The following is a 21,652-nucleotide window of genomic DNA, read 5'->3' as shown; positions in this document are numbered from 1 at the left end:
CTAAAATTTGAAGTTTGTTATAAGTAGACAGCGGATCTTTATGCAAAATAAAAATTTTATACCTGAATTGCAACAAACTAAAGTGAGGTAGAAATTTATTTTCTTTGTTAATACGTTTAATAGGTGGAAGATAATATAACAGTATTTTTAAATTCTTCTAATGTTTTCACTGTTTTAAATTACACCTTCTCATTTTTAATTAAATTTGAAATTTTCTCCCACCTGTTGCCGCACGTCCTCTACAAAACAAGGCGTATTCCAACGAAACAAGGTTGACGAACAAAACTTATTGTTAATGAAATAACTGCCGAAGGCAGACCAAAAGATCAATATGATAGCACGGTGCTCGGAGAAATCAGAATAGATGTTTAAACAATTGAAGTACGCGCGAATGTCGTGTTTGCTTCCGGCGCTGTTGTCGGCGGGAAAAATGGCTGGACCCGGCACATTTTTGAATTGTTCCTTAAGTATGGTTCCTGCTTAACGAGAAACTTATAAACAATTATTCTATATTGTGGAAAATATAGGGATCGGCAATTTTGACAATTTTAAAATTGTACTCGCTGAATATCTTTAATTGTGTCCTATACCCGTGAACGATTTGCAAAGAAACTGAGAAGCAGAAAATTGAATGTTACATGAAATTCACAATGTTTGAAGACGTTTTTATCACTTTTAAAGTATTATGTTTTCTTAGTACTTGGGGGATTTCACATGTAAACGTATTCTCGCATAGTGGAAATTTTTTCAATGCACTCCGTTCGATTTGTACGTTTCAGGAAAAAATAATCGTAATAGAAGAAAGAAAAACTTGGAATTTATTAAAAATTTAAACTGTGAAATACTTTAATACATTGTACATTCAGACCATCAACTAAGACCTAATCTTACATTATAAATCTATACAATTGTACAATAATATTTAATACCTTATAACATAAATTATATCATTTTCATAAATTGTAGCTGCACACGCACACAAGGTCGGCAATACATTTATGCAAATAATAACGAGCTGAATAAATTTATAGTGATACCAGGCATCACTCTTGTACGAATAAAGTATTTAACCAATAGTATATCGTATTGATATAATTTCATTGATATCAAATACAAAAATATTTAATGTTTTTATCAAGATAACTAAATAAATTATAACATAATACTAAATGTCAATTATATTGTAGCCTTAAACACGATTAAATTAATGAGGCGTGCAAATAAGCCCGATGGTCTTTTTATTCGATGCTCAATAATTTCGGGTTGAATTTGAATTTTCTCCCGCCCTCGGTGGTATTTTAAAGTGCCAAACTTCAGGGTAAAAAAACCCCCATACTCGTGGCAGCACCATCAACTAAACCAGAAACCGCGAAATCAGTTGCAAACACGATGGCGTGCAATAAACATCGCATTTGCATCTCTCATGAAGCGAATGAAGAAAATAAAAGACGCAAAATTGATAAAGCGGTGTGTTTGCTTTCGGAGAATGTTGATCATACAAAATTATAGTAAGCGATGAAAACTGGTATGACGAAACGACGAAAATCGTGGGCAAAGCCCTGGAAACCTTTCACGTCAACGGCCATATGATTTGGTGGGTTTCGTAGGGTTTTTAAAAGCTAAACATCGCTAAAACAAGGCACTGAAATTATTTACACACCTACTAAATATACATATGTTAAAAGTGCTAAGGGTTGAAAGACAATATCAGAGACAAGCTCGACGAGAGAAAGGATAGAAAAATGTTTCTGAGTAGAAATTTCATAACACTGCCGGAGATGTTAGAAGAGTATCTAACGACGAAGCTACCAACAAAATTTAAAAGAGCTGCAGCACAAATAAAAGTAGCAGGAAAACTGGAATGGAGAACGAAGAGTTCCTATAGGACAGTGTAAAGCAAAGATGTATACAAGCTATGCAAAAGAGAAAAATGATAAACGATCGAGAGTATGGTTAAAAGTCTATCCGATATTTGATGGATGCAGACTATGGAAACATATAAACACATTAACACAAACCAGGCTGGTTAACACAGAAGGCTGAAGAAGATCTAAAGATACCATATTATTTTCTGAAAAGAGTATTGAAGACTAGATATCTCTGTGCCTAGAATTACAGACTGATATGTAAACGCTTACAACCAAAGAAGGCTTTCTATATTATATTTTGTACTTTAGATCTCTGTGCCTTGAACTATAGACTGATATGCACTTACAACCTAAGAATACTTCTTTGAAATTACATTCAAATATTTTCATTCGAATCATTCAACTGTAGAAAATAGTGTAAGAAAGTTTCAATTTAGAATGGTATTAAGTATTAATCTATACACATGTACGATTGTAATCAATATTTTACGATTCGTTAGCTGATGGTCTGCAAAACACAAAAATTTATACATTTCTCTATACTCTTAAATGGCAGTTTTAAAAGAATGGGAATATATCTAAGAGAAAGTGTAATCCCACCGCTTTGTAATTAGTACAAAACGAAGTAATATTAAGCAACGTTATACAATATTATACTACAAATGTGCAACCATTGCAAATTTCATTAAGCAAGTAATAGAGCCTGCACAGACAGAAATTTTATCCTTCTATGTATTCTTGCATCTTCTTTTTACACAAAACAGTCTTAAAAGATATATATTGTATGTGTATATACATATATGTATGTATGGGAAGTAAAGAGCACAATCGATGTTAGCCTAAGATTGTGTAATCGATATCAGGAAGAGGGACAGCTTGTTGCTGAAATGCAACTGAATCGATTCGAACCAGTCTTGTTAGATTGGTAGGATTAAAAAAGAAATATTCAGGACAAGAATGACATATTTAACATGACTTGTACATTAATTTTTTGAAACATTGAATAGACTTTTAATATAAAAACAGCTCTTTATAATTTACAGGGAGGAATCGTAACTATATCATAAATATGATCATTTAATTATGTACCTCTCGTACAAGGTACCTGCCGAATTGTTTTTCTCTAATCTAAATCCCGGTTCCGCGTGTTCCGAGGAACAACTAGAACTCGAACTGGAAACAGTGCAATCACATCTGCTTTTATTTCCGTTACTTGTACTGTCACTGTCGCTTTCGCTATCGACACTCGAAACCGGACTACCGTGTCTTTGAGCTCTCAACGATTCGTTTTCTCGTTTTAGCTGTTCGTTTTGCTGTGTCAAATCGTCGATTCGTTGCTGACAGAGCTTCAATTTCTTTGTGGATTCCGAGTCTGTACTACTACTCTGTGTCTCTAAGTCTTTCTCTTCGGGTTGATGGAAATTTTTGCCACGTAATCGTTTTGTCAGTAAGTCTACTTTGGCCTCTAATTGCAGGTATTCCTGTATCAATTCTGTTTTACTTAACGTATTCAACCTTTCAGCGTGAAGATCTTCGTATGCTGTCGAGAACTCCTTTGTTAAAAATTCTTCCTCGTCTTCGGGAGACGAGTAGAAATAATCCTCGTCGGAGTCTATGCTAAAACTAGAGTCTCTAGTACGAGGTGGAGCTGACGGCTTCTGAAAGGTAGCAGAAGTGTCTGTCGAAGCAGCTTCCGAAAGCTTTTGATCGAGGTCTGGAAGATCACTATGATCATCCATAAGAAATTGAGTGGTATTATACGGCGCTGTTGGTTGTCTACCCGTTTTTTCTAATCGACCTCTGGTTCTATATCGTCTTTGTTGCTGATAGTACAATTGCTGTTTTGAATATGGCTTTAATTTTCTATACTTAGGTTTACCTCTACGAGTCTTTCTCTTTTTAGCTGCAATATCTTTTCCATCCTCATGCTGACATCCTTCTTGATCTCCACTACCACTCCCGCTCTCAAATTTTCCCGTATTGTTTATTATCGTTTTGGGGCACTGAAACACATTTTTAAAAAAACAAACATTATCACATAGATATGTCATTTTACAAATAGTTTCCGAAAAAGTCCGTTGAATCGTGCGCGCGAATTATCGGTTCGAAAAAGTACCCTTCATTGCCCCGATTCGAGATTATTTATTTCCTGTGTAATCGACTTCGAAGTAGGCTAATAAATAATTGCCGAAGATAAATTCGTAAAATCACGGGACGATTTAATATTTAAAGAATTCGCGTCGTTCTCGTGAAAATATTTTTCAAATGGAGTAGCATATATATCTTACAGTTCGCCCGTTGAAGTACGCGGTCTCGTTGATGTTTTCACCAGTAGAGTGCGAGCCTTGTTTCGAGGCTGGCAACGATGACGCCGCAGGCGTCGGCTCCGCTTTTACGCCCTTCACGTCATGTACCCCATCGACACCGCCGATCGACACTTTCTCCACGAGCGTCGTGTCATTTTGATCATCCATGTTCGTGATGTTGACTAAAATCCGTCGGTTTACAGTGGTACAAGTGCACATTACCGTTAAAAAACACTGTCTGAGCCACCGTTATTCATCCACTCCCGTTCCACGAACCGTACGCCTCTACCGCAAACAGCGACTGAATCGCCATGTTTGATTTGTCCGTGATTCTGTGCGATAGCGAAGCGCGACGTGCTAAAGTTTCAGAGAAGTGGGGGAAGATTCGTTGGAAGTGGTGGGGGAAAACGTACAACATGTCGCCCGACGCGACGTGCTCCTTCCCCTACCCCTACCATCGTTCCTCACTGTTCCTCACTCATCCTTCGACTCCCTCAGAGACCATGGCGACTCGTCTCTCTGCACGCTGCACCCTTACACCGTTAATTTAACGTTTATTGCGTAAAAAGAGAGAGAGAGAGAACGAAGGGAACGATAACCAATGTAACCATACACCGAGAACCACTCGGGAATCTCGGGATTTTCGTTCGGTTTGATACGCAACGTCTCGTCTTAATCGATACGATTCAACTGTAAAATAGTTGACGGACGGTGATCGATAATCAGTAGACTCTCTCTGCGGATCTTTATGCAAAATTAAAAATGTTTGCATTGATCGCAAGACACAGGAGCCAAATAGAAACTTTCTTCTTTTTTTAATTGTCTTGTTAAGCTGAAATCGATGCACCGATGTCTTGAAATCTTTTTAATTCGTCGACTGCTTTATATTGTACGTGCCGATTTTTGTCATAAATGCATCAAATCCGCTGTCTAATAATCAGATTTGTCGTATTAACGATTGCAGTACATATATATGTATATGTAAACGTGACAAGTCATAAACGTGACATATAGATTTTAAGTGTCGAGATGATGTAAATACATTATACATACGCCGTTCTCGAGACAATACTTGTTCGACTTTATTACATACTCGTGTTCTCGATCCACGAGTCTATTACGTTTACTCTGTCTTGTTCGTTTTTCAATTTATTTTCGTTCAGACAATTTATGTTCGATCGAATCCGGTAAACCTGACCTGTAAATCGTAAATAGAAAGTGGTTGTCTTTCCACGGAGCTACTGGTATTTAATTAGAAGTAACGTTTCTGCTGGTTTCGTGTGAACACACATACAACAGAGACCAGCGTCATTGCAGATTGTATTCCACCGTTGATACTTTCGTATATAGCACATTCGAGAAAAATATAAGTATACATGTACTCTTTTTTTCCGACGCTGTATACGTTCAACGTTGTTTAGAACTTTCTAATTAAGGACTGTCGACGATAATCTGATATTTATTGCAAACAACCGCGTACAAGATTTATAAGTTGTCATTTTGTATTAACGTTGAACGTCGACAAACCACGGCGAGCGTTGTTTATCTTCGTCGAGGTAAAAGCTGAGAATTTATTAAAGGAAACAGATGAACGTGAAAGTTCACGAACTACGGAAACGGGGTTTAGGTAAAAGTATATAACGTACCGCGAAGTCAAAGTGATGCAGCTAAATTGTTTGCTAATCCGAAACGCTGTGTTTGGTGCGACACATACATGACCATACGCGTCGACCTACTTTGCAACGCAGTTACACATATAATTATATTATGGCTTATTACATGCATTCAATTTCGCATTTGCAATAGGATAGGTACCAGGCGAGATTTCCTTTCACGTTTACCGAGGGAACAATATACATATATCTTTCTTGCTTGCTTGCCAGCTTGTTTACATTAGCATAATGTAAATAGAATAAGAGTATCGCGTTCGAGGATATACACTTTGTCGTCAGGGGAAGTTTAATGAAATTTTGGTGTATTGATTACGAAGAAATCCCAGCAGGTAGCTCGGTAGTCGTTGTATATTCCTCACATAAAAGTTCTCTGTCGGAAACAGCGTTCTACGGTCATGTACAGGTTTCTACACCGTTCTAGTGGACTCCGAGTATCTGTGAGAGTGCTCGACACAACATTGCTGCAGGTTACACGCTGATATTAGGAACGGTGGAGCAATGGATAGCAAAGTATCAAGCGTGAAAATGCACAGTGATAGAAAGAAAAAAACTGTACGTACACCGCTCGATCACAGTTACTTTAATACTAATAAAATAATAACTATACATAGGAAAATCCTACGACAAAAATTTTGCAATAAAAGGCCACAGATAGGCAACGTAAAAATTCGACGAGACATTCGCTCAAGTCGAGCAGGTTATAGTTATTACCACACTGCGGATTTTTATGCAAAATAAAAATTGTCTGCATCGATTGCAATAAACAGAAACTTAATTGAATATTATTTCTTCCCTTAATGACTTTAATAGAGGAGAAATCACATGTTGACATCTACAATTTTGAATTTCATGTACTCAAAATTTTTCTATAAACGCATAAAGATCTGCAGTCCATGTAATTACACTTCAGTCTCCGCTCGACGTGAAACAACAAACAGGATTTCTCATGTATTTCGGGAGGAAAATAACCGAATGCTTACGAAGGATTTCCTTGGCTCGCTCGATGCACGTATTATCGATCGTGTACGTGCACGGGCACACACATATATGCCCGCGTGCACACTTGCCGCCGTGCAATTCGGAATAATGAGCTTTTATGCTTTAAAAGTTGAAACGACGGGGAATGATTACGAACGATTTGCCGATGCCGCTGTTTAATAGAAATATCGATTATAACTGATACGTTTCTATTACGTAATTGAAAACACCGAGCTTGCGTACACAGGCCGATGAACGGTATCCTCCATTTCTTTTTTTTTTTGTATTTTCCCTTTTATGCAAATATTGATTCTAGTTGAATATCAATCAACCGTGAATACGATCCGATTCTGTGTATGCTTCGAAATAAATAGAATACCACAGTTCACGTTCTGGCAAAACATTATTCATTTTTCTGATCAATTCACTTGATAACAGGTGAAAATATTCGTACCGCAAGAACGTGGAATTTTTATTTCTTATTATCTTTTAATAGTTATTTAGTAAGAATTTTTTAGTAAGAATAATCTTTTTTTTTAATAAATATTTATTACGAATTATCACTTCAAAATTCAGTATGCATTTATACGTGTGTCGTGTCCTATATTTGTGCGTACAAACAAGTCATACACGACACCTACAGTCAGTGTGAAAAGTGTTTGTGTGGACACTTTTAAAAAGACGCTAACTCTTTTACAAGTGTACCAAACGACCTGACTTTTTGTGAGAAATTAGAAGCATTTGTTTACTAAATAACGTGCCAAAGAATTTTTAAACTTTTTTCTTATTTGGGCCTGTAATACATATTGAAACACATACTGAAAATTTCATCGAAATCGTGAGCTACAAGTGGTTAAAAGTGGTGAAAATCGTGTAGTTTCTGCTCAAAATCCACAAATTCATACATCTCGCGATGTGTGTTGTTCTTTTCTGTGTCAACCGATTTCGATGAAATTTTTAGCATGCGTATAACTAGCACAGATCTACAAAACTCATATTTAAAATTTTTTTATTTCTTCGTGTAATTCCTACGGATTGCAATTTTTTCAAAAATTTCTTCTACGTCACTTAGTAAACCAATGTTCCTAATTCCTCGCAAAAGATCAAATCGTTTGGTACAATTGTAAAAAGGTTATCGTCTTTTTAAGACTGTCGAAACACTTTTTACACTGACTGTATATGTTTCGCACACGTACGGGACCAGTTCAAACACGAAGAAGTTACATTCTAAGAAAAATGTCCTAGGAAGGTGGCACAGGAGTCTCCTACATAGAGAACGTATTTATAGTTGCGCTAGTCACGTACGAGTCTTGTTCCATCTTTGAATAGGTGTAACACACCATTGTGTTACAAACGGTCTATCGCATAATATCTATAATTTATTGCTGCTATCAGAATTAATGATTAGACCTCGGGCGTATATGGATCTGTAGCATGCGCGAGTCCGGATATGTTGGTAAACCGAAGATTTCAATGTAACACACAAGAAGAGTTTTTATGCATTAAGGTCAAAGTTGTAATGTTGACAATAACATCGAAGAATTAACGTAAAAACAATACCACAAATGTTGAATATATAAAAAGTGGAATTTTCACTTTCGTCAATCCTGTTTACGAGTGGTGTTTGTATAAGCTCGAATGTTTTCTTTACATTAAGAACGAGACCTTGAAAAAATCGTGGAAGACGATAATGAATGAAACAGATAAGAAAATGCGTGAGATATTATGTTGCATGGTGCAATTTACGTGGTAGCTACTTCTCCAGAGTGGATTGGTTATACATATACATAAATGCGCCTCCTCTTCCAAGCGCTATCTTCGTTTCGAACCTACTTTCCGTAGAGCTCTCTCGATGTAAATACATTCTAGTGGGAGCGCGGAGGCAGCCGTTTCATAGCTAATCATCAAAAGTCGCGTGTCACAGATCCGAAACCTAAACGAAATGCATACCGTTCTTGCTTTTCCATTGTACACAGAAAACCATCCCCTCTATGGTCCTACGCTTCGTAACGTAATTCCGGATTACGTAAATCGTAATTGCAAGAAGACCCGTGCACGACACGAATTTTTATCTGCGATTCGGTCGAATGCATACTGTACAATCAGAAATGTTAAAAACTCTTATTTCTCCGATTATCACGATTATCTGTTTTCTCATAAACGTACAAGCGCGCAATTATACGAAGTATTTTTCTGTCGGGGGTAGCAGAAAATCGCAATATCAATGCAGAGTTTATTCTAAAAGTATGTACTTTGAGTCTTTTCAAAATATGGGGATTTATAAACCTGGCTATATATTTTGTTTCTTATATAATGTACGCGCGCACGGTAGTCTAACTTGTAATAGGTCAACAACCAGTTAGTTGAAGAACGATAATGAATTATAGCTAAGCACGTTAATGTAAGCGTTACGACGCCGCGGTTTCTTGCGTGACACATTACATACCTACGGCACGAACACACGTTTCCGTATTTTTTGCAATTACAGGTTTTGATTGAATTCGCCTGCATAATCGTGCAAGTCGGTTCAGGAAGTTGAAACAATATCGAGGTAATGACGTGAAATAATGTTTTTTAGATTACGGCCGATGGCTTCATAATATGACTTTAGTTAACGAGCGATATGTGATATCCTATGACAAGGTTTGCTTAATCGCTGGTAACATATATACGTAACATGTGCCGTAACCTAAACAAGTATTTCGATTTGACTAACACCCGTCGTAGAAATGTTGTATACCTTGTCCGCAACATTCGTTGCTGCAACGTCCACCTATAGACAGATTCGGTTTAGATATTGCATCGGGGCAGGGACAAATGGTGGAACTTAGACCCAATAATTGGGATTTATGAGAAAATATGTATAGGACACGGAGGTCTGTGTAAAACCTATAAACGTACAGCTTGTGTAGATGAAATCGATATGATTACACAGTCGAAGGCATACGCATGCACATATACGAAACATATATGTAGCATTATCATATGTACATACACATACCAATCAGAGACAAATATATATATGTACTTTGGATATGAATATTCGGTAATTTTCGAATATCAATAGGAAACACGTGACGGTACGTATTGGACAGCAATATGTTAGAAGTGAAATGGAATTCTTTTTTAAATAAAAAGTGAAAATGCAGATGGTATCGCTACCTATAGGGGAAAAATGGAACTTTGTCGTCAGGTAACTGACCAGGTATTTACAATGTGGAAAGTAAAGGCATCATTTTGTATTGCGACAATTGTTTTATATTAAATTATAATATTACAAGTACAAAGCTACCAAAACGTTAAAAATGACCTATCATTTTAATATTACTATATTAGTACTTCAAATTCTGAATGCATATATAATATATATGTTATGCGAGTTAATCTTATTGTAGTTTTGTACTTAGCAAAAATATAGAGAGTCTAAAGTATATACTAATATTGTCTATTGTAAAATTTAAAGTAAAATGTAACAAACAGCTTTAGTACACATACATAATATGTAGGAAACGAAACGGGCGTAACACGGCGTTGCGCGTTTCCACATAAAAATAAATATCCATTCATACGTTCTTTAGAAATTTATACACTAATATAAAAACTATATGCATATAATATATATATATATATAACTACTCGAAAATATGTAGTTATGTACGTCTAAAAATATTAAAGGCTATCAATATAAAATATAACTAAGATATAAACTTACTTTCTTCTGAGACTTTTGTTACTCCACTACCAGCTCGAACTGGTCTATTTCGCTAAAAGCTTTATTAATATCCTCGGCCCATTTACTTATTTTATGATCTTGTCCATTCTTCGCTCTGTCTACCTTCTTGCGTTTCGTTTTAACTTCTACTTGCTCCTTTTCCACTTCTTCGACCTCTTCGTCGGAAAAGCTGAATTTTACATTTCGTTTCCGCTTGTAGGAATACCTTGGAGGCTGCAAAAAACATATAAATATTTATGTAAGATCAATGTTATCAATCACTTAAATTTAACACGAATTATCGAATCGTATACCTCTTTAAAATGAGATGGCTCCAGATCATAGAACAATGGAATTTCAGATGTATTCGTTCCTGGAGTTTCGTCATTTTCAGGTTGCACATCGAACGTGTCAGAAAAGTTTGCGATATCGACGAGAACATCCTGCTTTGGTTTGGCAGGTACTTCCTCTATTTTTGCAACCTCGTTTGTCGTATTCATTAAAGGTTGAATACTCATTTTTGGTTTCTTACTTAAAAATTGATTTTTTATTTGACCGATCGATATCCTTGCAAATGGTTTCTTATTTTCATAGTTTGTAACTTTTTGTTTAACAGGCGATATATCCTGCCTGGAATCATCGTCACAAAAGCCAAATGCATTTTTCAACTCTGAATTAGATATTTTGGGCTTCTTCGCCGATTTACTAATCGGCGTCGACGATATATCGTCAAAAATTCCATGAGGAGTTTGGACCATTGTACTTTCTGGCATATCCGGAATATTTAAAAAATTGTTCAAGCTTGTCTGCAGCAGTACACCTCTCCGCTTGCCAAGAACTCTGCCTTTTTGCATGCCAGATGGGCCAGGTTGAGGATCTAAATTTTCCTTTTGGACACACGCGTGCGCCTGCATGCTTTCAATGATCTTCTGCGGGCTTTGAATGTGGCTTGCTTCTATCTTAAAGTTCTTTTTAGGCGTATGGGCATTGCTGGCGTTATGTACACTATTTTCTGTGCTATGAAGTACAGAATAGTTATTAACACTAGAATTAATCCTATTGCTTAATTGAATGCTGGATTGCATATTCTCGACCTCCATCGATAGCCTCCCGCTTATTTCTTCCCCCATATTAGACTGTACAGAATGATCTATATTTGTAATTTCTGTGCCGAACTTTCTTGATATCGTAGAATTTTTCTTCCTCGAATGATTTGTGCTTATATATCCTGGACTCACGTTCTCGTTGTTTTCCAAAAAACTACTCTTTCTTTTCACAGCATTCTCGTAATTCTTAGATTCGTTTGTTATCGTTTTCAAAGACCGTTTGCTAGAAATTTCCTGCTTCATATTTTGTGGTGTACTTTGAAATAAGTTTCTCACTTGAGAGAATGTACGTATTGGCGGGCTTCTCCAGGGGCTGCTTAGTTCAGTATTTTCATATAGTTTAGTTATCGGTGATAACGATTTTTCAAATAATGAACTATTCAACGCATTTCTTTGCTGAATCAGAAACTTATTGTTGAAAATGTTTGTAGGTCTGAACGGCCTAAAATCATCCGATTTAGATATTTGTGAATTGTTTGTAGTGACCACTTTATTGTTAAAAACTTGCACTGATCGTATCGAAACTTTGGGCTTTTCAGTTATATTTTCAGCAAGCAATTTTGTGCTTGCAGTTTCTGCTAAAGATGATTGCACTAATGGTTCTTTACTTAGTTCTACATTATTCGGCTCATTCTTCTCTGCATTTGCTGGCAATTGATTTTCATTTATAGGTTTCATACAGTTACCAGTTTGCAGAAGCTCTTCATCGGTACTCTTCTTCTCGGTTTCCTTTGATGCAACATCAGTACAGTTAACATTGTTTTCGAATGTAACTGCGGGAGATTTAACAATAGTATTTTTAAACTCAACATTGTCTTCCTGCATTATAACTCTGGTAGACTTGACATTATTTTCTTTAGGTGCTACAAGTGGAACATTATTTGCTTCTGCTTCCTTGTTTACAACTTTCTTAACAGCTTGTTTCCTGGACGTAATCTTTTTCTGCTTCTTGTTTACCAGAGTCTTTTTAGCAGCAATTTTTCGTCTTCTCTTTTTCGTCAACCGTTCCTTCGAGTCATTAATGTCAAAATTGAAGTCGTAAACTTCGCTTCCGTTATGCGCAGAATGTTCAGGTAAAGAGCGTTTGTAGATTGGTACTTTTTCTTTCTTAGTACTCAGTCTTTTTACCAATACAATGCTTTTCCGACTTCTAGGCGATAGATGGTTTGTTAATAACATGCGATCCTTCTCAGGTGACTTCATCTTTCGACGCGGACGTAACAATCTCTTCGGTTGATCCATCTCCCATCGATGTCTGTCTTGGTTTTGGTCTGTCTCAAATGGTCTCAAACTGAATAGATATAGTTTTGTTTGCCCTGTTGATAATGATTGATAATATAATGCTCTCTTTCCCACTCTTTCCTGCCGTCCTGGCTGGTCCTGGCCTGGCTCTTCTGGCTCCTGGCGCCTGGCACTCCTGGCCCATAGACTTATAGAGATAGACTTGGATAGACTGCGTAACTCCGTGACTGCGACTGCGACTTCGCGGTGCTGCGCGGCCTGTACGAAGCGTTGAAGCGAGTTGAAGCCTGCCATGGCGGCTGGTCGTATATCTATCTCACTCGCACACCGATAGTTGGTGGGGGCGCAGCGAGCCAGATACAACACACACACACACACACACAACTCTTATTTCCTACGCACTCTCCACTTTTATTGGGCGAATCTCTCCCCACCAACTCGTCAATTAGAAAGAGAGCGCCTTACGACCACAACAGGCTCTCTCTCTCTCACTCTTTATACCCCGGCTGCCATGGCAGGCTATAACTGCTATAAGTTTATGTCACGTTTATGTCCTGGTCACACCAGCACCGGCACCTGGTGAGTTATTGTGCAAGATTTCTCGTGCTGGACCTTAGGCCTTAGACCATGTATACCCCAGATAGCACACAGGCTCGATTTTATTAGCCGGGCCCCTGTGCGCGCGATGGCGCGAATTTCACCTGCAGGGGGCTCGAGCCCAGGGCCTGCCGGCCGGGCCGGTGTTCGGCCGATTTGGAAGATTGCAAGGGTGCGGGATTCGCGTTCTCATTTCGTGATAATACAAACACGGGTTTTTTCAGTAGTCAAAAACGCCAGATAAAAGATCAATCTAGGCAGCAATCGCCCTCAAAGATCTTATCTATTAACTTATTATACTTTTGTCGGTAAAAAGGGAGACTGCTACGCATTTGCACAGTACTGCCACATTGATGCGACCCGCCCTGTGTCGTGCATGCGCGAGAAAAGTTGGGCTCAATCGAAGCACTGATTGGCCACATTAGTGTGACCGTGCTGCCCTCTCAAAAACAGGCTGAATTCCAGCCCGGCCGGCAGGCCCTGGGCTCGAGCTGGCTCGAGCCCCCTGCAGGTGATATTCGCGCTATTGTGCGCACAGGGGCCTGGCTGAATCGGCCTGTCTGGGTCTCGACGCAGCTCCAAGCGTTTTGTTTGCCCGTAACCTGTAGGTCAGGGGCTCTGCTGGCTGGGTCCGGTGGTAGGCTCTGTCAGACTGTGTTATCTGGATACCTTACACCATGAAACCTTGTTTCATAGATAAGAGCATGAATGACAAAAGCAAGGTGAACGGTGAAGTTCAATTCAGTCGTGGATTGTTACAGATTGTTAGTTCGTTTGTTCGTACGTGGTTCGTATTCCTTATATCTCGACGGTGGTACTGGTTCGTACTTAGCGATGTATATATAAGTATTGTTATTTGTTTGCATTGATAACGAAAGGATAGAATTTCAATGTCAACAATACTGGTCTATTGTCCGTGAAAACGTCAAATAACTCACGTCAGTAACGTGTAAGTTCCGTTTTATACTACTCGAAGATACGAGAGAGAATTGTCTATATAACGAGATTCTGGACGAGCGCGGAAAATACGAGAATTGAAGTGCGAATCTGGAATTGTGTCTACGATTACTATGAATAATATACAGGTTGTGTATATGTTTTATTTTTATTTCGAATAAACGTTAATCGAATTCGATTTCTCTAATAAGAGAATGGTGTTCGACAGTATCAGGACAATATGTTAGCAAATTAGTGACACTTGTGGATTTACAATTTTCTTGTTACACCAATTTTACAAATGATACATTGCCAGTTCTTTTCCAGGGCTCAAATGTTGGCGATACAGAGACAGAATTATTCAATGCAAGTATATTGGAACGATTGCCAGTTTCCCAGATTGAGGGTTTCTTAATTAGACCTTTGAAATCTGGTGATTACGACAGGGGTAAATAAATTTGAAAATATTAGGCGATTGCATAAGTTTGTGGCCGATTTGAAAATAAAATTCAATGATTAAATTTTAAAAAATACAGCTTTGTTAATGAATTATATATACAGTCACTATTCTTTTCTAATTGTAGAAATTTTTTTTTACACTCCACTGTGCAGTACAGTTTGCAACATCTATTAAAATCAGGCACAAACATATGCAATCGTCTAATATCTCAATATAAAAAATGTTCGATTGAAATTGTTCATTTTATTTCGTTGGATCAACAGGTTTCCTTCTACTGTTATCTCAATTAACTGAAGTTGGAATGATTAGCAAAGACCAGTTTCTAAGTAAGTACCTTGGAATTCAACTCTTAATGTTAAGTCAACTGTAATGTTGTTTTTATGTGCGCAGAACGTTTTCATACGATGAAAAGTACCGGTACCTATTACATAGTCGTGGTAGAAGATTTGAGCACTGGAAAAGTAGTAGCTAGCGCGACATTGGTTGTGGAACTAAAGTTTATTCACAACTGTGGTTTGGTACGTTTAATGTGGTTTTTTATTATTTTCTTTTGTATAACTATTTAAATGTTACAGAGGGGATCTCTGCAAGATGTAGTGGTGAATAACAAATATCGAGGTAAGCACCTAGGGAAGTTAATAGTAACAATAATAGTGCGCTTAGCACGTTACTTGCGATGTTACAAAATATCGTTGGAATGTAAAGATCAGCTGATACCGTTTTACGAGAGTCTAGATTTCAAATGTGAGCCTAATAATGCCAACAGTCTCAACTTGAGATTCTCTAATGAAACAGCTGCAGAACAATCTCACTTATGACGATAAGCGAAATCTTGGAAAATGTTATTGCGACTTAAAAGATTTGCATATACTAATGTAAAGAAAGAAACAAGCTTCTATTATTTTTATAAAATGTTGGAATTAGTTTCGAATCTTGTTTCGATCGCTTCCAACGAGTATTTATATTCTCTTGTATAAGAATGATGAATGAAACAGGTTGTAAAAATAATATGTGATTATATTTTATTGAAAGGATGTATAATATGTTTCAAGAACTTACAATAAATAATGTTGCAAAAACAATTCAGAATTGTTAATTGTTAATAAGAAAGAAACTAATCTCACTTTCATCGTATTTAAGTCCCTAATTAAAATCTTGCTCCATGTTACTTGAATTGCGGTTCAAGAATTATGGCATTTTTAGATTAGATCCTCTTCGCAGTGAGACTGGTTCTTAATTTCACTGCTCTCTTCGCTTCCATTTGCCTTTGTCTGGCTAGTTTTCGTTCTTCTCGTTTCCTTCTAGCTTCTTCTAATTTATTATTTCCGCTAAGCGCGTTTTCGGCGTTTCCTTGTCGTGAGAAAAGAATTATATTAAATCATCGCAAGCATACATCAAATTGTAATTTGCCGGTACTGTTATACCTGGTTGTTCTAGCGGTTGAAAATCGTCCAATGGTTGGAATTCCGAGTCTTCCCAAACTACCTCGGAAGATTCATTCTTGTCTTCTATAGCTTGCGCCGCTTCTTCCTCCTAAAAATAACAGTCGAGTTTTATTCCTTTACGAAAGTGGAAAGAATGCATATCTAAAGAGGACAAACCGGTTCCTCCTCTAGGTTCGTCCACTGATCGTTCGCTTTAGGTGAATGCGACGACGGTGAAGAATTGTGTGTGCCGAGCGTGGAGATTGTAGAAGGTTGTTGCTCCATGTCACCCCAGTTGTCGGCATCCGAACAGTCCCAGTCGCAGTCTGAATTAGTATTCGCAGCATTTTGTAGATCATGCTCGTGATCGTGGTCCAATGACGTTATACTTGTCGCGCTACTTGTTGTGGCAGTTGTGCTAGCACTGCTCTGGGAACTGCTGGCTTGCTCTATAAATTCATTCGTGCGTTACGATAATGTCTACAAATCGAGTACACCGCGCAAAGAAATTCTAAATGATAATAAATACCCAGAGACGCTGGTTTATTTAATAAGATTCTCGATGTATTATGAGGATTCGATGATTTTGGCGTGTCCGATTGACTGCGATAAAATTTCGCCGTGACTGCTGTTACAGCCCATCCTGCCCACGTGGCTGCCGCATTACTGAGACTAGGTGTTGCCGTATTTACGTCCGCCTCTAAAATACAATTATTTCGTATCGATTAGACATCAATGATTCTATTCGTACAGGGTATACAGTATTCCTTCAGGTGATGTGACTTTCGTCTATGGGGATGATGTTATGAATCGCGCTACAAAGAAACACGATCCGAGTTCGGATGCCGGTGAGGCAATACTAATGCAATGATGGAACTTTCTTAATTTTAGTTATTCGATCGCAAAGAAGAACAGCATGTGAAAAGAAAGAGACGCGCAGAGTCGTAGCAGTCGACATTGATCAGAAGTTCAGCGGTCAAAATTCGCTTCCGGGACTCAGCTAGTGAGCTGTTTAAATTTAAAAACCCGAATTCGCTTCCAAGCCTCGCATTATGTGAGCCGTTTGAAGAACCGATCACTGAACACGCCGTTGTTAGTTTCACTAATAATTTCTTCATTTTTAGTTCTACTTTGTTGTTTGTGAGATTTCCCTGGTTGAAAAAGACCAAACTCGACAGAGTTTCATTCATATTTACCGATATCACACTTTAAATCAGTAAATATGGTCCGAATTATGCCGTATTTAGACTCATTTTAATTAGAAAAACCTCACAAATACGTTGGTAAATGTTCTGTAAGAAAAGAATGAAAAATAGAGAACTTTCCTATTTGCATTGACATTGTAATCGATACGCAGCCTTTTCAACTGTGCCGGCTGCCTCGACGCTCAGTCCCTCTTTGTCGTATACGCGCTGTCCTTCTCTATGTTCGGCACACGTAAAAAAAAATAGTACCTCATCATTCGAAGGAATACCGTAGCCGGATAATAAAACCAAATTGATCTTTCTCATCTTTCGTATCGAACGGTTGTACGAGGAAGTATCAATTTGGTTTGGGATCATATTTCAAGATCATCATATAAAGTACCCATAGACTCCCGCAGCCCAGGATCCTCCGATACTCTTTCGAGCTTCGACAGAAATCCTCGAATGGTTCTAAACGCGTTATCTCTCACCCCCTTGTCCACGTCCGTGGTGAGTGGACACAAAGCTGGTAAAATACGATTCGCAACTTCTTGTAGCAAAAAGTATTGTTGAGTCGCTGCCAATGCTAGAATGCCCGCGGTTCTAGCCGGTGGAAACGAGTCTCTTGTACCTCTTATAAATGCGCCGATCAATACCTGTAATCCTACGTCGATCAGATTGGTTCGCGACACATCGATCAAACTTTAGTACCTTTTGTCTAATTTGAGGATGAAGATGTTGAGCAATTTTCCCTAAACACACTGTAGTATTGGTACGTATGCCGCCATGTTCATCTTTGGATTGAAGTTTAGCAAAATATCTTAACGTTTCCACGTTAAGATTGTTATAGTCTAGTTTCGGTGCTAAATGTACAACGGATTTGATCGTTTGTTCCCGAATCGCAGGGTTCATATCTAAAAAACCTCTGGCTACCTGTAATTGTTAATATCGGAATGAGTTTCTAGTGTCTTGTATTTTTTCGTAATAAAAGATACTAGCCTGTGGAAAGATGGCTTCGTTAACAGTTGCTGGTTGTAAATGGTCAACGAATCTCTCCAACTGCTGTAACAATCTCAGTCTCGTTGCCCTCTCGTTCGATGCGAACAGTTTTACTACGCATGGTACAACTCTTTTCTGATACTCTGCGTCAGGTAGCTGACAACCGAGTTGTAAGAGAGGTGGTAACACAGCGCTTCCGGCATCGCCAAACTCAAAGGCAGCCAGCAACTGCGGTAAAATTTTGTATCTACCAACGCCGTCCGGAAACGATTCTAACCGAGCAGCAAGCTGAGAAAAGAAACGACCCTTCTCTCCGCTCTCTTTCATTTGAATTTCTTCTAGAAATAGAAGCGCATCTACAAGGTTATTCTTAAAAAATCCTCCATTGCTGCGACAACGTGCTATCACATCGGCAGGATTCGGTCTTCCTTCTCCGTTGCTACTAGTCAATTCCCGATACACTATTTGCAATTGTTTCGGAATCTAAAATCGAAGTTTACGTTTATATCTGTATGGTCCAGGCTTCGATTAACGGTTTCCTTTTTAATTTCTTACTTTATCCGTGTTTTTAAGTTGTGTACTCGTATTCAGTGAACCATTATATGTCTCCCAGATCAGGCATCCGAGTCCCCACACGTCAACCGAGCTGTTTTTTTATTTATTCATCAGTTTCATAGCGTTAAGAATAAACCTAAATGTTTACATATAGAGAGGCTAGTATCGTAATGTAAATTTCGATAGGAAGACAACTATTTTTCATTATTTACCAAACAAGAGAATTTACATTGTCAATGTTTTTTATACGTTAAATACGTTGCAGCTACAAACAAAAATAATTTAGTTCTACTGAAACTTAGATTAATTTCCCGAGATAAATAATCTTTACCATTTAGTGGCTGGCTTAACGTTTTCTATAGCGTCGGGAGGGTAATACGCTTGGAACGTTGATGGCAAGGTACTATAAACAGCGTCTATCGTTGTCATATATTCAACACCTCCTAGTTTCCATTCTCCACTCTCCTCGTTTACAAAAACTGTCCATAAATTGACATTGTTATGTCTCAAATTACCGTCATTGTTTAAGAAGTTTAATGCCCTCTGTCAACAAAATTAATTCTGTACTTTGTGCCATCCAGATAACTACTCTATCCTTCCGAACACATACCGTAATTTGAAATATTCCCCAAGAAAAATACAACTCCCTTTTCGATTCTTCGTCGCTTTCCGGTTTTCTAGTTAAACGGTTATACAGAGGCTGTACTCGTTCGGTTGCTAAATATACCATTTTATCAGTCTGGAATAAAATAAAACTATTAACGCATCTATTAAACGTGGAATAGCATTCTTATATTCTATGATTGTACCTCAAGGCTGTCTAGATATGCGAGTATACTAGGATGTCGAAGAGTCTTCAATCTTTTCACTGCTGCACGTGCCAAGCTTAGGAGATGCTCGTTACCATTCTTAGACTCGAAGACGAACACGGAAACATCTTCGCCGCCTGTCGAACCCTGTGTGAAACATTTCGAATTAGAGAAAATACATTTTACACAACTGGCAGAATATGCGGTTAAGGAAATTTTTATTTAAGATCAATGTGAAAAAAATTGTTTTGTTAATGTGTTCCTCTAAAAATATTACAAAATTTCTCTGAATGTCCATTCTTTGCTCGCTAATATATTCATGTACAGTATATAAGAATTTGTGCAAATGTGCTAAATACAAAAGGTTTTAGATAATCTATACATTTTGGTTGGCTACATAAGGGTTAAACAATTGCTGTATTGAATGCAGCAAGTAAATTTATTTAATGAAGCCAGTGTTTCACTGGGTCGAAATGCTTGTAGGCGGTACAAGATCCGCAATATAATAGTTAGACTCGGGATTTTATGCATTTATAACAAAAATGAGTAGATGCAATTTAAAACGGTGAACAGATTAAAAAACTTTAATAGTATTAATATATTATTTTAAAAATATAAATTGATATATAGCTCCTGTGTCTTGCAACCGGTGCACAAATTTTTTTATTCTGCATAAAAATCCGGAGTCTAGTGATAGTAATTGAATATTTTACCGCGTCGTCAGGTTATAATACCTTTTTTTTCGCTCTGTACAGTGTCCAAATGTTTTTGTCATCCAAACCGGGAACTTGTTCGCCGATTTCATACGGAAAGTCTTTGGTAGGGTCTCGCGCAAAGAAGGACCACATTTTCGCGGTTTAACTACTTGTTGAAGTATAAATCAGGATCATCCTTCGACTAATAGCACATCGTGATGTCATTGACAGCTACGCATCAACCTATGTATCTGCAACTGCAACTATAACCAAGTTGATGTTTTGCGAACGATTCGTGCTTGCGTCGATTGTTGTACGTGTATTTACCGATGTTATGTAAATCACTGTGAATTTCAAAAAGTAAACTCGTTTCTTTTATTTCATTCGAGAACCTTGCTTGTTATCTGTCTGCCACGTTGTTGTTATTAAAAAACTCCCATTGTATCGAATCTGATCGAACCTCTACGTTAGACCTAACCAACAAATAATAGCGACTGATAGCGACTTGATAACGAGCAATAACGAGTAAGGTTAGGTAAAGTTAAGTTGAAACCATGGTTGAAACCAGTTGAAACCATGTTGAAACATGGTTGAAAGCTTAGACCATATATACCAAGGTATATATACTCTATCCAAGGAGAGAACAGTACCGTGTGAAGACCAGTTTTCGTTCGTCGCTGCGCATCTTCGCCCTAATTGGTTCAAGAAAGTGGGGAGTGAGAGATGATAGGCTCGCTGCGCCCCACCATCTTCCAAGCTGCGCGCAACGGTACTGTTCTTTCGTTGGATATACAATATATATGGTCTAAGATTGAGCCCAACCTTTTTGATACTATGGATGGCCGCTAGAGGCGCTGCGCGGAAAAACAGTAACGTATCTACTATTGGGTAGATGAAATGGGGTTCCTTGAGCACCCCGCAGAATTTTAAAAAATTTATATGATTTGATTCTGAAAAATGAATGTATAACAAGTGTATTTGTGTATATTTTGTAACTCGTAGGACACGTCCTGGAGTCTTTTTGTCCGGTAAGATTATTTCGATACATTCCCGCCAATATAACTGCCTCAGGGCTCTGGCCGCTCTGCTACCCAATAGTAGATACGTT

At 37.9% G+C, this 21,652-nt stretch overlaps 4 protein-coding genes across 5 annotated transcripts; 1 reads left to right on the top strand and 3 right to left on the bottom strand.

Annotated features, from left to right (window-relative positions):
* Nucleotides 1–2,582: 2,582 nt before the first annotated feature.
* On the bottom strand, nt 2,583–4,518 carry LOC143210425 (uncharacterized). Its single transcript, XM_076427294.1, has 2 exons — nt 4,157–4,518; nt 2,583–3,871 (listed from the first exon to the last, which is right to left on the bottom strand). The coding sequence occupies exons 1-2, from the start codon at nt 4,391–4,393 to the stop codon at nt 2,942–2,944; spliced, it is 1,167 nt and encodes a 388-aa protein (XP_076283409.1). The 5' UTR covers nt 4,394–4,518; the 3' UTR covers nt 2,583–2,941.
* Nucleotides 4,519–10,060: 5,542 nt separating this feature from the next.
* On the bottom strand, nt 10,061–13,462 carry LOC143210402 (uncharacterized). The gene is made up of 2 exons (XM_076427242.1): nt 10,852–13,462; nt 10,061–10,771 (listed from the first exon to the last, which is right to left on the bottom strand). Exons 1-2 carry the CDS (start codon nt 13,177–13,179, stop codon nt 10,556–10,558), a joined length of 2,544 nt encoding a protein of 847 aa, XP_076283357.1. The 5' UTR covers nt 13,180–13,462; the 3' UTR covers nt 10,061–10,555.
* Nucleotides 13,463–13,937: 475 nt separating this feature from the next.
* On the top strand, nt 13,938–15,960 carry Gnpnat (glucosamine 6-phosphate N-acetyltransferase). Of its 2 annotated transcripts, none has more exons than XM_076427337.1 (6): nt 13,938–14,269; nt 14,366–14,567; nt 14,746–14,866; nt 15,142–15,204; nt 15,269–15,396; nt 15,454–15,960. In XM_076427337.1, the coding sequence occupies exons 2-6, from the start codon at nt 14,553–14,555 to the stop codon at nt 15,694–15,696; spliced, it is 570 nt and encodes a 189-aa protein (XP_076283452.1). In that variant the 5' UTR covers nt 13,938–14,269; nt 14,366–14,552; the 3' UTR covers nt 15,697–15,960. The 2 variants fall into 2 exon arrangements, with proteins under 2 accessions (XP_076283452.1, XP_076283451.1); XM_076427336.1 differs by having other exon boundaries at nt 14,361–14,567.
* Nucleotides 15,875–21,146, bottom strand: Yata (N-terminal kinase-like protein yata). Its single transcript, XM_076427350.1, has 13 exons — nt 20,872–21,146; nt 20,584–20,807; nt 19,850–19,996; nt 19,651–19,779; nt 19,372–19,583; nt 19,041–19,131; nt 18,486–18,968; nt 18,198–18,419; nt 17,890–18,142; nt 16,832–17,002; nt 16,480–16,751; nt 16,303–16,411; nt 15,875–16,228 (listed from the first exon to the last, which is right to left on the bottom strand). Exons 2-13 carry the CDS (start codon nt 20,695–20,697, stop codon nt 16,083–16,085), a joined length of 2,349 nt encoding a protein of 782 aa, XP_076283465.1. The 5' UTR covers nt 20,698–20,807; nt 20,872–21,146; the 3' UTR covers nt 15,875–16,082.
* Between the last annotated feature and the right edge of the window lie 506 nt (nt 21,147–21,652).

Source organism: Lasioglossum baleicum, chromosome 7 (genome assembly GCF_051020765.1).
Source record: "Lasioglossum baleicum chromosome 7, iyLasBale1, whole genome shotgun sequence".
Lineage (NCBI taxonomy): Eukaryota > Metazoa > Arthropoda > Insecta > Hymenoptera > Halictidae > Lasioglossum > Lasioglossum baleicum.
This window is presented reverse-complemented; position numbering and strand designations above follow the sequence as displayed.